Below are 12,052 nucleotides of genomic sequence, written 5' to 3' on the forward strand. Positions count from 1 at the left end.
TATCGAGCAGTCTGGAATGTATCCTTTCAGGAGTCGCAGGCTTTTTAATACTTCACAGATAACCCGCGTCCCCCGTTAAAGGTAATAGCGCCTCCCCTGGGGGGTGCACCCCCCACTTTGGGAACCCCTGTCCAATAAAATGTCGGAAAAAAAGCTTGTTTTTACAAGGGTTTAATCGATAATTTATTTTTTGTTGTGTATTCATTCACTTGGTTTAAGCACTCAACTTGAGTGATATGTCTCTTCACTAGTGAGGTCAGATTGTTTTTTGGTCGACGGCCGAGCGGCAGCGGCCATTTTGTTGTGCGATTTCTTGCGATTTGTGCTTTGTGGAATGTGGCATTTCAATTTGACGCTTGCGTGAATTTTGATGCCGGAATAGGTTTCTTTTACTGCTTCTACTTACTACGCGATTGTACTAATAGATCTACATGTATTAATTTCTTTATGTAATCAATAAGAGATAGTTTTTTTGGTGATTTAAGCGTTCTACTTCGATTTTTAGTAGTCAGTTTTATCATGGAAGGCCCACCAAGCCGTGGCTTTCGTGGCGGTGGACGCGGAGGTCCTCCAGGTCATATGCGAGGACGAGGAGGATTCGATATGCGGGGACGGTAAGTAGAACAATATCATAAGTTTACTGTTCAAATATTGTAGGTTAGGTCCTTGCTAATAGTTATGCCCAGTTTGTAGTCGGTGATTTGGTTTTTGATCTGCATTTTTGTGTAGGTATACATCGTTGTCATAGATAAGACTGGAATGTCAACTAAAAGTTTTGTGTCCCGTAGTGGCGGCGGTCCAGGAATGAGAGGTGGCCGCGGCGGCCCTCCGCGAGGGGGCATGGCACCACGTGGTGGACCGCGCGGTTTCCGCGGTGGCCCGATGCGAGGCGGCGGTGGTGACCGAGGCGGGCGCAGCTTCCCTCCTGGCCCTCAAGGTCCAGGCCCGCACCCAGTCCCCACTATTGAGTCCAGAGGTGCTCCTCCTCAAAGTAAGATTTTTAGTATCTTCATATGGATTCATTAATAATTTATTTTCTATTTATAATGCAACAGATATGGCAATTTTTTGGAATTCTCTGCCATACATGAACTCATGTTCAATAACATACTAGTGCTAAATATAACACTAAGACTAAACTTCCAGGAGGGTTCAATAACCGTGGAGGACCAGGTGGAATGAGAGGTCGTGGCGGAAGAGGTCGTGGTGATTTTGGACAGAGGGGAGATAGAGGAAGCGGCCGTGGTGGCATGCCAATGCGAGGTATGTAACCGATTTTATTGTGAAATTAAATAATGTCAGGTCTATTGTAAAGGTGTGTCGATAAACCAGTTGAGGCTACAGCAAAGTTATTTTTATTTAACCTTTAACCGACGACGTGCGGTCTCACAGACCGCTCCGGTTTTTAAAATTTCTGGATTGCAAATTTCTACTTACTCCCATGTCCCGAGCGTCTCAGTACCTTCGAGTTTAGTTGCCCAAACGCCATTACAGATAGTGGTTACATCAATGAGGGCAGTTTTAATAAGATAATTCGATTTAAAGTTCAACAGCGGTCTGTGGGACCGCACGTCGCAGACTACGTGACATTTTTGTACCCTACTAAAACTTGCGTTTTTGTTTAAGACGACTCATTTTTCGTAAAAATGATGGATCCTGGGCCACCACAACCTAGGAAAAGACATTTCCTAATGATATATTGATATTTGGACATAATATTATGTAAAAGATGATAGTCTGTAATAAAAATACCTACTGCGAAATGGGTGGTAAAGCAAACAGTGACATGTATTCTAGGCTCTGACATGCCAAATCAGCCTGATGTCATTGCACCAGCTACAAAAAAGACGTACATTTTAGTCCACCTAAATTGAAAACGAAATTATCTTACAGGTGTTACCTATGTATACCGGAAATGCTTGGCATGCGGTAAAAAAAATGTCCTGTTGGTGCCTAATGTTTACCCTAAGTCAAATTTTTTTTTGTGCATGTAATGTACGTGTCATTTATTTTTATTTTATTCATTATGTTCACTATATTTAGGAAGGAATATAGTTTTTCTTGCTTTGATTAAAATTTACAAGTTATATAGGTATTATTGAGCTCTAGTGTTATTTCAATGAAATTATGGGTCAAAAAAGTTTTAGCCATATTTAAATAATTAATATACATTGATTCCTCACAAATTATATGTATGTGTATTTGTAATACTATAATGTTCTCAAAAAATATAAAATCAATATACTTTTACACAAAAAATGATTATTTTTTGAGTAAACAGTATAGCGGTCCCACAGACCGCACGTCGCAGACGGCGTGACAAAAATATCACGTCGTCGGTTAAAGGTTAAGAAGATATTTTCACTGCTTTACATTTCACTAAAAATTCACATTAACTAGGTCGTGGGGGCCGTGGAGGTCCTGGTCAGGGTGGCCCGGGGCCGCAGGGCGGGCCGCCGTCTGGCCCCCCCAACATGGCGCCGCGTGGAGCGCCCGCCGGCGGCTCACACCAAGGAGCTCCGGCCCCACAGCAGCAAGCGCCCCCATTCAAGAGAGGAGGTGGTCCTCCACATGGTGGCCCTGGTGGACCACCGAAACGCGGACGGTAAGTTAAGTCAGAGGTTAGGTTCGGTAACCCAGCAGATAGAATTTCGAACAATAATGACCCCAAGCTACCCATCCTTATCGCTCGCGCGTAATTAAATTGCTGTCGCGCTCGCACACTCACTGTGCGACGGATGAGTAGCTCGGGGTCGTTGTACGAAATTCTATCTGCTTGGCGACTGGACTTTAGCTTACTACATTGTATTGTCACTTTTTTAAGTAGGAGAAATAAGAAACAACTTTTTGTCCTTCAAATTAAGTTTTATTTTTGTATCCACTGATGTATGTACTAACTACAAGCAAGATCTATAATCTATTGCGCAGATTTGATGGCCCGCGAGGAGGTGGCAGGCCATCACAGGGCGGATACCAGCAAGCCCAGCAGTCGCACAGCGCTCCACAACAGTCCAATGGCTATGGACCACCATCGTATGTACATTATCATTTCCCTACTAATCGCCATAAAAAAAACGTTAAATAAACTTTAGTAATGAGTCAGACTAACATGGTTTATTATTAGCACACTTGCAACATAGTTTCCACAAGTAATGGTATCAAGTAAAATAAGCATTATCCTACTAATATTGTAAATGCGTTTTTATATACAGTAGAACGCCGATTATCCGAACGCCGATTAACCGAATCGCCAATTATCCGAATCGGTCCTAAGCGTAATATAAAAAATTAAAACCAAGTAATTTTTGTTTTGTTTTGTTGTAACAAGTGAGAAGTCGCAGGAGTCTAGATATATTTCAACTGAGCGTTATTGTACAACTGTAAACACTGTTAATAAAGTTGATTCTATGTGTGACAGTTCGTTTTTAACACGCTTTTTCCTTATTACCAGTCTATGTCCGATTATCCGAATCAACCCCGGTCCCAATTAATTCGGATAATCGGCGTTCTACTGTACTACTGTTGGTGTGACTCGTTAATTACTCAGTAGCACCAATTTTACTTAAAAATGATGAACCTGAATCATGATAGGAATGTGCCGTCTGATACAAACATGACGATGTGATTATATCTGATAACAATTAAGTTCTATTAATTATTATTTTATGTACTTGTGCAGATAAATATACAGGAATGAACTTTTTCAGACACACTGGTTACCAGCCATATGAACCACCACAAGCGGATCCCTACTCTCAATCCTCATACAATAACAGTTCAAGGTATGTACCAAAGTTTAAACTACATTTTTATTTATTTAAAAAACAGCATGATGAGCCTCTCATATAGGAATTGCCGTCTGAAACACAAATGCAGATATTGTAGAAACTCTGAATCTTGTTTACTATTAGTATTATTTTTTGGAAGAGTATGAGATTTTTACATAAGATTTTTTTCTGCAGTTCATATCAGGGCAACAATTATTCCGCGCCCGCCACAGCACAGGCCTCGAGCTACAACTCCAGTGGCTACGGCTCCGGGGGATACGGCTATTCCACTAGTGGCCAAGGTGGCTACGAAAACGATGCTTATGGGTAAGTCAAATTCAGTTCATTGTCTTCATTATGTGATATAAAACAAACTTGTTGCTACTGTAATGTACATGCTGTGAAAAATCACTTCATTTTTGTTTCAATGGGTATTTCGCCGAAACAGTAAATTTTCTGTGTCCAGGCAGGCGAACACATGTTTTTTTATATTTATATGTATAAAACTATTTTTATGGGAAAGTTAATCAAAAGTTTTATTTGTTTTTGCTATTACAATAGCAGAAACTACAAATAATACCGTAGAAAAACTTAATCAAAAGTCGGTTTTCTAATTTCCTTGTTATGTCCACTACTGTTGTTTGCCAAAATGAAGGCACATTATAACAAATTGAAGCGTAATTTCATTCTAATAGCACTCTCTTTATATTTGAGAAACGTTTGGCTATCAGAAAATAAAATCTTTAAATGTCAAATACTTAAAGGAAGGAAATAAAGTGAAGTTAAGTTCTTGTCCGAGTCAAAAGTATAATTTCCCTGGGTCTTCTTTTCGGCCATTGTAGTAACGAAACGAAAGAACTTAGAATGTAATGCACTGCACCGTTACACTCGGCCATTTCGTCCCAAGAGGCCATCGAGGCAGGACAGTACTTCGTTGATCAGTTTCGCGACAAATCGCATAAGTAGGTCCCTCCTTGGGTTTTTGTTTACTAAAAAGTCAATTTCTTTGGACGGTTTTTTGTAGCTAAACAATGGATTAATTTTATTGTTTATTTAAACAGATGTAGTGTCTGTAGGGGTAAACCCATGATTTAAATAGTAAATGCATAGGGTAAATAGGTTTTTGTCTGTGGTGTCTTTTAGGCATAAATCTAATTTCTTTGGCCCTAATTTCCTTGTTTTCCGTGGCATAAAATGGCCTAGGAAATTATAAAAGACCATTTTTAATTCGGCGTAAAGTCAAATTTTGAGTATTTCTTTATTGGAATAAGTTTAATATTTACATTTAAAGAAATGGGTATCAGAATAGATATAGAACAACTTGTTTTTAACTCTTAATTCAATCTACTGAATTTATCTTCCTTATTTGTGTAAAAAGGTCGTAATGATACAATATTCATTGGTATGTTTGCTTGCGAAGGTACACAAAAATGGATCGAACAAAAGAAAGCAAACCACAGAAGAAAACTTAGAGAAAAACATATTTATAATAATTTCCTTGGCTACCAAAAATTCATGACCTTATAACTTTATTTCTAAAACGAATTATGACACCCCTTTTAGATACATTAGCTTAGTTTTTGCTACTTAATACAATGGTAAACTAAAAATAGTTAAAAACAAAAATATATTTCGTACCAAGGAAATTAGGAAAAATTGACCATTTTTGGCGAAATACCCCAATGCACATCAATATCAAAGTACATTTGTAAATCTGTTACCCCCATGGAGCGGTTCTAAGCTTGATATCGTGACGCCTTAAGCCACGCCGATACACAGTCATGAGTCATGGAGATTTTATTGACTGGTCGTGTTACTTGACACATAAGTGTGTGCCCTTTCAGTGATACTAATATCCTACTAATATTATAAAGGTGAAAGTTTGTGTGGATGTTTGTTACTCTTTCACGCAAAAACTACTGAACGGATTTGGTTGAAACTTTACAGTATTATTATTTGTAACCCAGATTAACATATAGGCTATAATTTATGCGAATCTGTGGCACTAAATTTCACGCGGGTGAAGCCGCGAGCAAAAGCTAGTGTATCAATAAACCATTTTGTTTGTTTACTTAGCGGGGGCGCGGGAGGAGCAGGCGACGCGGGCTACGGCGCGGGCGAGGCGGCGTACGGCGGCGCCGCGCCCGCCTACGACTCGTATTCGCAACCCTCCTACAACTCCTACCAGCAATCACAGCCGCAATATTCCAACAACTATGGTGGTAAGTACGGGAAATATTGAGCCCTAACACTTACCGACTACACAGTCATGTCAAACATATTCAGAAGTTAGTTTTAACTAATTAAAAGCTAGGAATTACTGTAGTGTATCGTTACTTATGTCGTGTCAGCATTTGTATGATTACACGAATTTTAGTAGGAAACCTTAGGTTACTGTAATTTATTACCATAATTACTAGGTATGATTATAGAATCATTATTAGTTTGCTGCAATAAACAATTCAGATACATCTGTATGTTTGAATGTGGTAAAAACTTAAAACAATCTTGCACATTGCAAGTATTTATTAGAACTAAATGATTAAACAAAGAAAAATGATATTATTTTATAGTGCATAGTGATGATGCATAAGTAAGCAATATAGATCTATTTAAGAAAACATTGACAATGATTACTTTAATCAATATAAAATTAGGTTTGTTCTAGTAACTTATATTATTTGAAATTAGTTATAAGTAGGTAAGTTTTTATAAATCAGTATTAACAAAATACAGAAATCTTCTATATAATTATTTGCATTACAGGCAGTTGGTGATCTGTTAAACTAAAACAGAATATGATTTGCATCTAATACCACACTCTCGAAATAAAAATAGCTGGATCAATTATATTGAAGCAATTACATTAAGAATTAAAGTTTATACATATGAGTGCTAGGTATGAATGAAGAATACACAAATTTCATGAACTGTAGGCAGAGATTGTGAAATGACAAGATTAGACTCCTTTTGACTTATTATGGGATGAAAATGTTTTAAGATTGTGTCCAGTGTGAAATTATAGTATTTAATGTTATATCTCAGTGACCAGGTTGTTTATTAAAACAGAATATTACACATTGTAATAAAATGCAAATTTTCTTATTGAAGTATGATGATGGTATAGGTAGGTACCAAAATGTTTTAATAGACACTAAGTTCGTAATAAACTTGTGAAAGATATATACTGTGTATAATTTTATTTGGTTGATAAAATCACATTTAATTTTCTCACGTAGTCACACGAAATGGTATGACAAATAGCTATTATTAAGGAATATTAATAAATAATATTGAATATAAATTGAGTGTAAATTTATTTTTGTATGATTACAATCATACATTTTGGTTTATTACATATCCAGCTATCGTTATAAGTATGCCAATGTGTTGGCAAGGATATCTGATGGAATTCCAAGGTAATAATTTTGTGGTATTATTATAAATTCATAATTATTTAATATGACTAAAGTTGTGGTCACAGTAGCAAGATATTTAGAGATGCAGTTATAAGTTTAAAAATGGCATGAAATCCATTTTAGGCACATCACCTGCCTTTGACAGAATCATTTCACTAGCCATTAGCCAATATTGGTTAACCTATCAGATATTTTTATTTATGGAGAATACTGATTTCAATTTAATATGTGATCGTCAGTTCTATGGCAATTTTATCAAGAAAAAGCTCTTCCTGAGAGAACATTGTGCAGTTGCAGTACTAATAGTTTTTTGGTACATATTTATTACAAATGAGGAATATTTTTGGTACATAAAGTAACAGTATTAACATTTAAGACATAGTAAAGCATGACTAATAATTGGACATTCAATGTTTTCAGTACACTTTATGTAAAGGACGCAGAGAAATGCAGGTATTCAGGGTTGCCAACTTTAGGTAGGTGTGGTATAAAAGACATCCAGTAATTAATATATGATAATTTTTATACTTAATTTCGCAATCCAAAGTGTACAAAGTATTTAACAATATTCGCAGATTAATATCTGCTAGTAAGTAAAAAGTTAAAGAAAGAAACACATTATTTTAAGTTTCAATTGCAATAAAATACTACATAGGATTGTAGGTACTGTACTATGTACAGACGGCAGCACATCAGACTATACATTTTCGTTGCAAAGTCGCCCTTATCGCAACTACGTAAGATACCACAGTGTTTACGTTGACGTGCTATCGACTGTACTAATATAAGTACATATTTAGATAGGTACCAGCTTTTGTAGGAAATGGACACTTCGTTTTAAATAAATGTTTGGAAAAACCATAATACACAAGTTTATAAGATAAGTTACAAAAAATTGTACCTACGTATCCCTTGATTGTTACCTGTTGTGTATGCCATAATAAATCTATATCTATAAAAGCGAAAGGTCACTGATTGACTGACTCACTCATTACGAAATTTCAAAAACTACAAGTGCTAGGAGTCGCGAATTTTTCATGGGGATTTCTTTTTAGAACGTAGCTGCTCACTAAGACGGGATTTTGCAAAATTTAACCCCTAAGCGGGTAAAACGGGATCCACGCGTACAAAGTCGCGGGCGACCGCTAGTAAGTAAATAAAATGCTAACACTTAATGTATTGGCAATGATTATCTCACTATTCTGTGCTATGCACTAATATAATAATATTTAAAATATGAATAAGTTTGCTAAAACTGGGTTCATATTCCAAATGATGAAAAAACCTTTATGGTTTTATATTATGTAATTAGGTAGTTGTTCTGGCCCACATGAGATTTCTGTATCTCATTCGCGGAACCACAACATGATTAAGAACCACCTTTGGCATCTTAGTACCTGGCTTAATCAGACATTCCTACTTGTTATCGATATAAAGTATATTATCTACTAAAATTAGCCGTTAAGAATTGTGTCGCAAAAATATTGAGATTATGAGGCAAATATGAATGTTATTGTATATTACTTAATTATATTGAAAAGATTATAATTTTTAAGGCAAAACTAAGACTGAAACAATACCTAAAAGATGTTTCAATTCGTAAAGATCGTACTATATCGTATATCTGAAACATGTTCGTTGGCAACCCTGTACCTACCGACCTACCAATAAGAAGCGTGATATGGAAATAATATGATGGTTGATGGTAAATCGTAGTTGAGATAGTTACTGATGCAAACGATGATACTAATCATCATTAACAATGAAGCTCCAGTTATTTTCAGGTAACTTAATCTAAGGATTGAAGAAATATTATAATAATGGTAACAGATTACGTTGTACATACGATATTATGGTAACAGGTAATGAACATTTATATTTATTTTAAAGTATTAAAGTAAGATTTAAAAATCCACACAAGAACATGTACAGAAGTTCATATAGCTAATTATTATCTTATTTCATGAGAGCATCATTAATGATGTCACTATAAAGAACATAACATTACGTAGTTTTAATTTTATTATAAAATTAATTAAATCGAAAGGTTAATAATTTAATTAAATCAAAAGATAATAAACAGTATGAATATATCAATGATGACCATGAATGATACATGATAATAATATCTTCAAATTAAAGGTTTTGTTGTATTAACACAACAAGTATAAACAAAATTATAAACGATGCAAAGTAACTGATATAGGATAAGCATCTATTATGGGTGATTCTGGTTCAAGCAAATCTATGAGGCCAAACCAATTGGCGTATACGCTAGTTTTCATTATAAATTGCTAAGTTAACAAACAGATGTTATTTTTTCGGTACCAGAATTACCCCATGTGAGGTTACTAATTAATAGAAAATAAGTTCCTGTGTAGTAGATTTAAATCAGATGGAACCGAGTAGGGTCAGTGCGCCAAATATCAATTTTATACGGCAAGAAACGGTGGTAGGTGGTAATTGTATTATGTGTATGGTATACATAAGTATTATAAGTAGGTAAAGGGTGTCCTTGCAGGTATACATAAAATGATAATAGGATAAGGACGAGCTTTATTGACACCATTAATATTTAAGACATGGAAAGGATACAAAAGATAAGAAACAGCAGATGAAATATCAATAGCATAGGTTGCAATTCCGGTGTATTGACGTTTTTTCCGATAAATAATCACAAAAGTAGAATAATCATTTTGACTGCAAGAAATTTAGAAGAATAAGACGAACACAAACGGCAGGTATACAATTTGCAAATTTTGGACCAAGAGAATGAAACAGTCATTCAAAGATAAAAGTGGCATATCGCTTATCTACTTACATACTGAATGACAAAAAAATTTACGCACTGACCCTACTTTTTACTAGAACAAAGTAATTAGATTTACATTGTAGAAACAAGCTTACATAATTATTCAAATAATCCCAGATAGTACACAGGAATAGAACTACTAATTGCACACGCAGATTTACAATTCACTGCCACTGTCAATTCTAGTCAATGATTTAATATTATTCATTAACTAGAATTAGTGGTGGTTGTATGTGTTTCAGGCAACTGTTTTAAATATTTGTTTAATTTTCAGAATATGGATAAAATATCCTGATGAAGTCTTTGAGTGAAATTAAGGACTTGTTGTGAAATGCTGCAGCGATTAGCCGTGATAGTAAGGTATGTAATTTCAAAAAGCCAAAATCAAAATTGTTCACTTGTTTAGACCAAAGAATTAGTTTAGTTAATTATCCTTGAAATATTTAACCACTGTCATGATCTCGCATCGATAGCGCCAATTAAATGAATTTTGCAAAGTAGGCCTGTGGACACTACTACATATTTGAACAGCTAACTACCGCTTTATCATAAAGCCTACTAAGTACTGCTTTATTATCCATGATGAGCACAGACTGTATGTAATAAAACTAGTTTGCCTTATGATGGTGGTCACAACTGATGACGCTGAATTTTGATGACGATTGATACAGAATATAACAAATAGTAGATGAAATCTTGTAGGATAGGAAGAACTTACATTGTCTGATTTGATTTTATTTTTCAGGTACTCTTCAAAATCCAGTCGAAGTGCTTTACAGAAACGCGATGCCATGTTTCCGAAACAATAGTCTCGACTTTTGTTTGTTATTTTGTTGAATAAATGATAATGACTTATATCGGTGTATGTTTATTTATTAATTATCACATGTTTAGCCAAGGCGCAGACCGTGTAATGTGCGCACTTCCATACATGCCTATACTGACTGATCAACTGCCCGACTGAACTATCGGCCGACGAAAAATCGATGGTCTGCGCCTAGGCCCAGTGTAGGATAACTAAGATACTTTTTCACGCAAAAACTAGTACTGAACGAATTTTGATGAAACATTAATCTAGCTATGATCTATGCCAAATTGCCAAGGCCGTTATGATGTGAAATGAAGACACTGAGAACTATAATAACGGGGAATAGTGAACAAAAAGTTCACTAATCCCCGTTGACGGGGATTGTCAACGGGGAATAGTGGAAAAAGCCCCTATCTGGTGGTGTAAATGTGCCCGGAAACTTTAAATTTGAGCCCTCAGCCGTTTCAGCAGCAGTATTCAATAAAAAACGGGTCTGCCATGTCTCCGAACTCGATTTTTGTGGGGCCGGCACTTAGGTTGAGTTGCACCAACTAACTTTAAAAATAAAGGACATCATCCACGTTTCATATATTTTTGGTCCAAAATCAAAAGTGCCGGCCAACAAAAAAAAGTGCTGTATTCTGACAGAATACGTCTGCCTTAGCATTTGTTACTATGGCACCAAAGCCGTAGCTCCACTGTGCGTCGAGTATTTGAGATCTAAAAGTCATCGACTATTCATACATTTTTTGTTCAAAATCAAAAGGGTCGGCCCATAAAAAAAAAGTGCTGTATTCTGACAGAATACGTCCGCCTTAGCATTTGTTACTATGGCACCAAAGCTGTAGCACCACTATGCGTCGAGTATTTGAGATCTAAAATTCATCGACGATTCATACATTTTTTGTTCAAAATCAAAAATGTCGGCCAATAAAAAAAAAGTGCTGTATTCTGACAGAATACGTCCGCCTTAGTATTTGTTACTATGACACCAAAGCTGTAGCACCACTGTGCGTCGTAGTATTTGAGATCAAAGTCAGTCGTTTCATATATTTTTAGAACTCAAATACTACGAATACGATGCACAGTGGTGCTACAGCTTTGGTGCCATAGTAATAAATGCTAAGGCGGACATATTCTATCAGACTACAGCACTTTTATTTTTTGGCCGGCACTTTTGATTTTGGACCAAAATGGATGATGTCCTTTGATAAATTGATACACGTCAAAAATCTTTCACTCCATA

The 12,052-nt window shown here is 35.9% G+C and overlaps 1 protein-coding gene across 3 annotated transcripts; it reads left to right on the forward strand.

The window, feature by feature from the left end:
* The first annotated feature begins 262 nt into the window (after positions 1 to 262).
* LOC114352762 (RNA-binding protein EWS) lies at positions 263 to 10,855 on the forward strand. 3 transcript variants are annotated; one of them, XR_003655884.1, is made up of 10 exons: positions 263 to 614; positions 789 to 991; positions 1,147 to 1,263; positions 2,401 to 2,605; positions 2,929 to 3,033; positions 3,708 to 3,782; positions 3,963 to 4,094; positions 5,844 to 5,989; positions 10,273 to 10,358; positions 10,744 to 10,855. XR_003655884.1 is itself a non-coding variant. In XM_028304475.1 (9 exons), the coding sequence occupies exons 1-9, from the start codon at positions 520 to 522 to the stop codon at positions 6,542 to 6,544; spliced, it is 1,089 nt and encodes a 362-aa protein (XP_028160276.1). In that variant the 5' UTR covers positions 264 to 519; the 3' UTR covers positions 6,545 to 8,069. The 3 variants fall into 3 exon arrangements, 2 of the variants coding, with proteins under 2 accessions (XP_028160275.1, XP_028160276.1); XM_028304475.1 differs by lacking the exons at positions 10,273 to 10,358; positions 10,744 to 10,855 and adding an exon at positions 6,534 to 8,069 and having other exon boundaries at positions 264 to 614; XM_028304474.1 differs by lacking the exons at positions 10,273 to 10,358; positions 10,744 to 10,855 and having other exon boundaries at positions 5,844 to 8,069.
* The last annotated feature ends 1,197 nt before the right edge of the window (positions 10,856 to 12,052 follow it).

This window comes from Ostrinia furnacalis, unplaced genomic scaffold, assembly GCF_004193835.3.
Source record: "Ostrinia furnacalis isolate ACB-3 unplaced genomic scaffold, ASM419383v2 OfSCF1435, whole genome shotgun sequence".
Classification (NCBI taxonomy): domain Eukaryota; kingdom Metazoa; phylum Arthropoda; class Insecta; order Lepidoptera; family Crambidae; genus Ostrinia; species Ostrinia furnacalis.

What these genes read in the sequence shown, in the direction of transcription:
- LOC114352762 (XM_028304474.1), top strand. Translation starts at nt 520, where the DNA reads ATGGAAGGCCCACCAAGCCGTGGCTTTCGTGGCGGTGGACGCGGAGGT. An exon ending in GGATTCGATATGCGGGGACG is followed by an intron (nt 615 to 788) that starts GTAAGTAGAACA and finishes TGTGTCCCGTAG; the next exon opens with TGGCGGCGGTCCAGGAATGA. An exon ending in AATGGCTATGGACCACCATC is followed by an intron (nt 3,034 to 3,707) that starts GTATGTACATTA and finishes GAACTTTTTCAG; the next exon opens with ACACACTGGTTACCAGCCAT.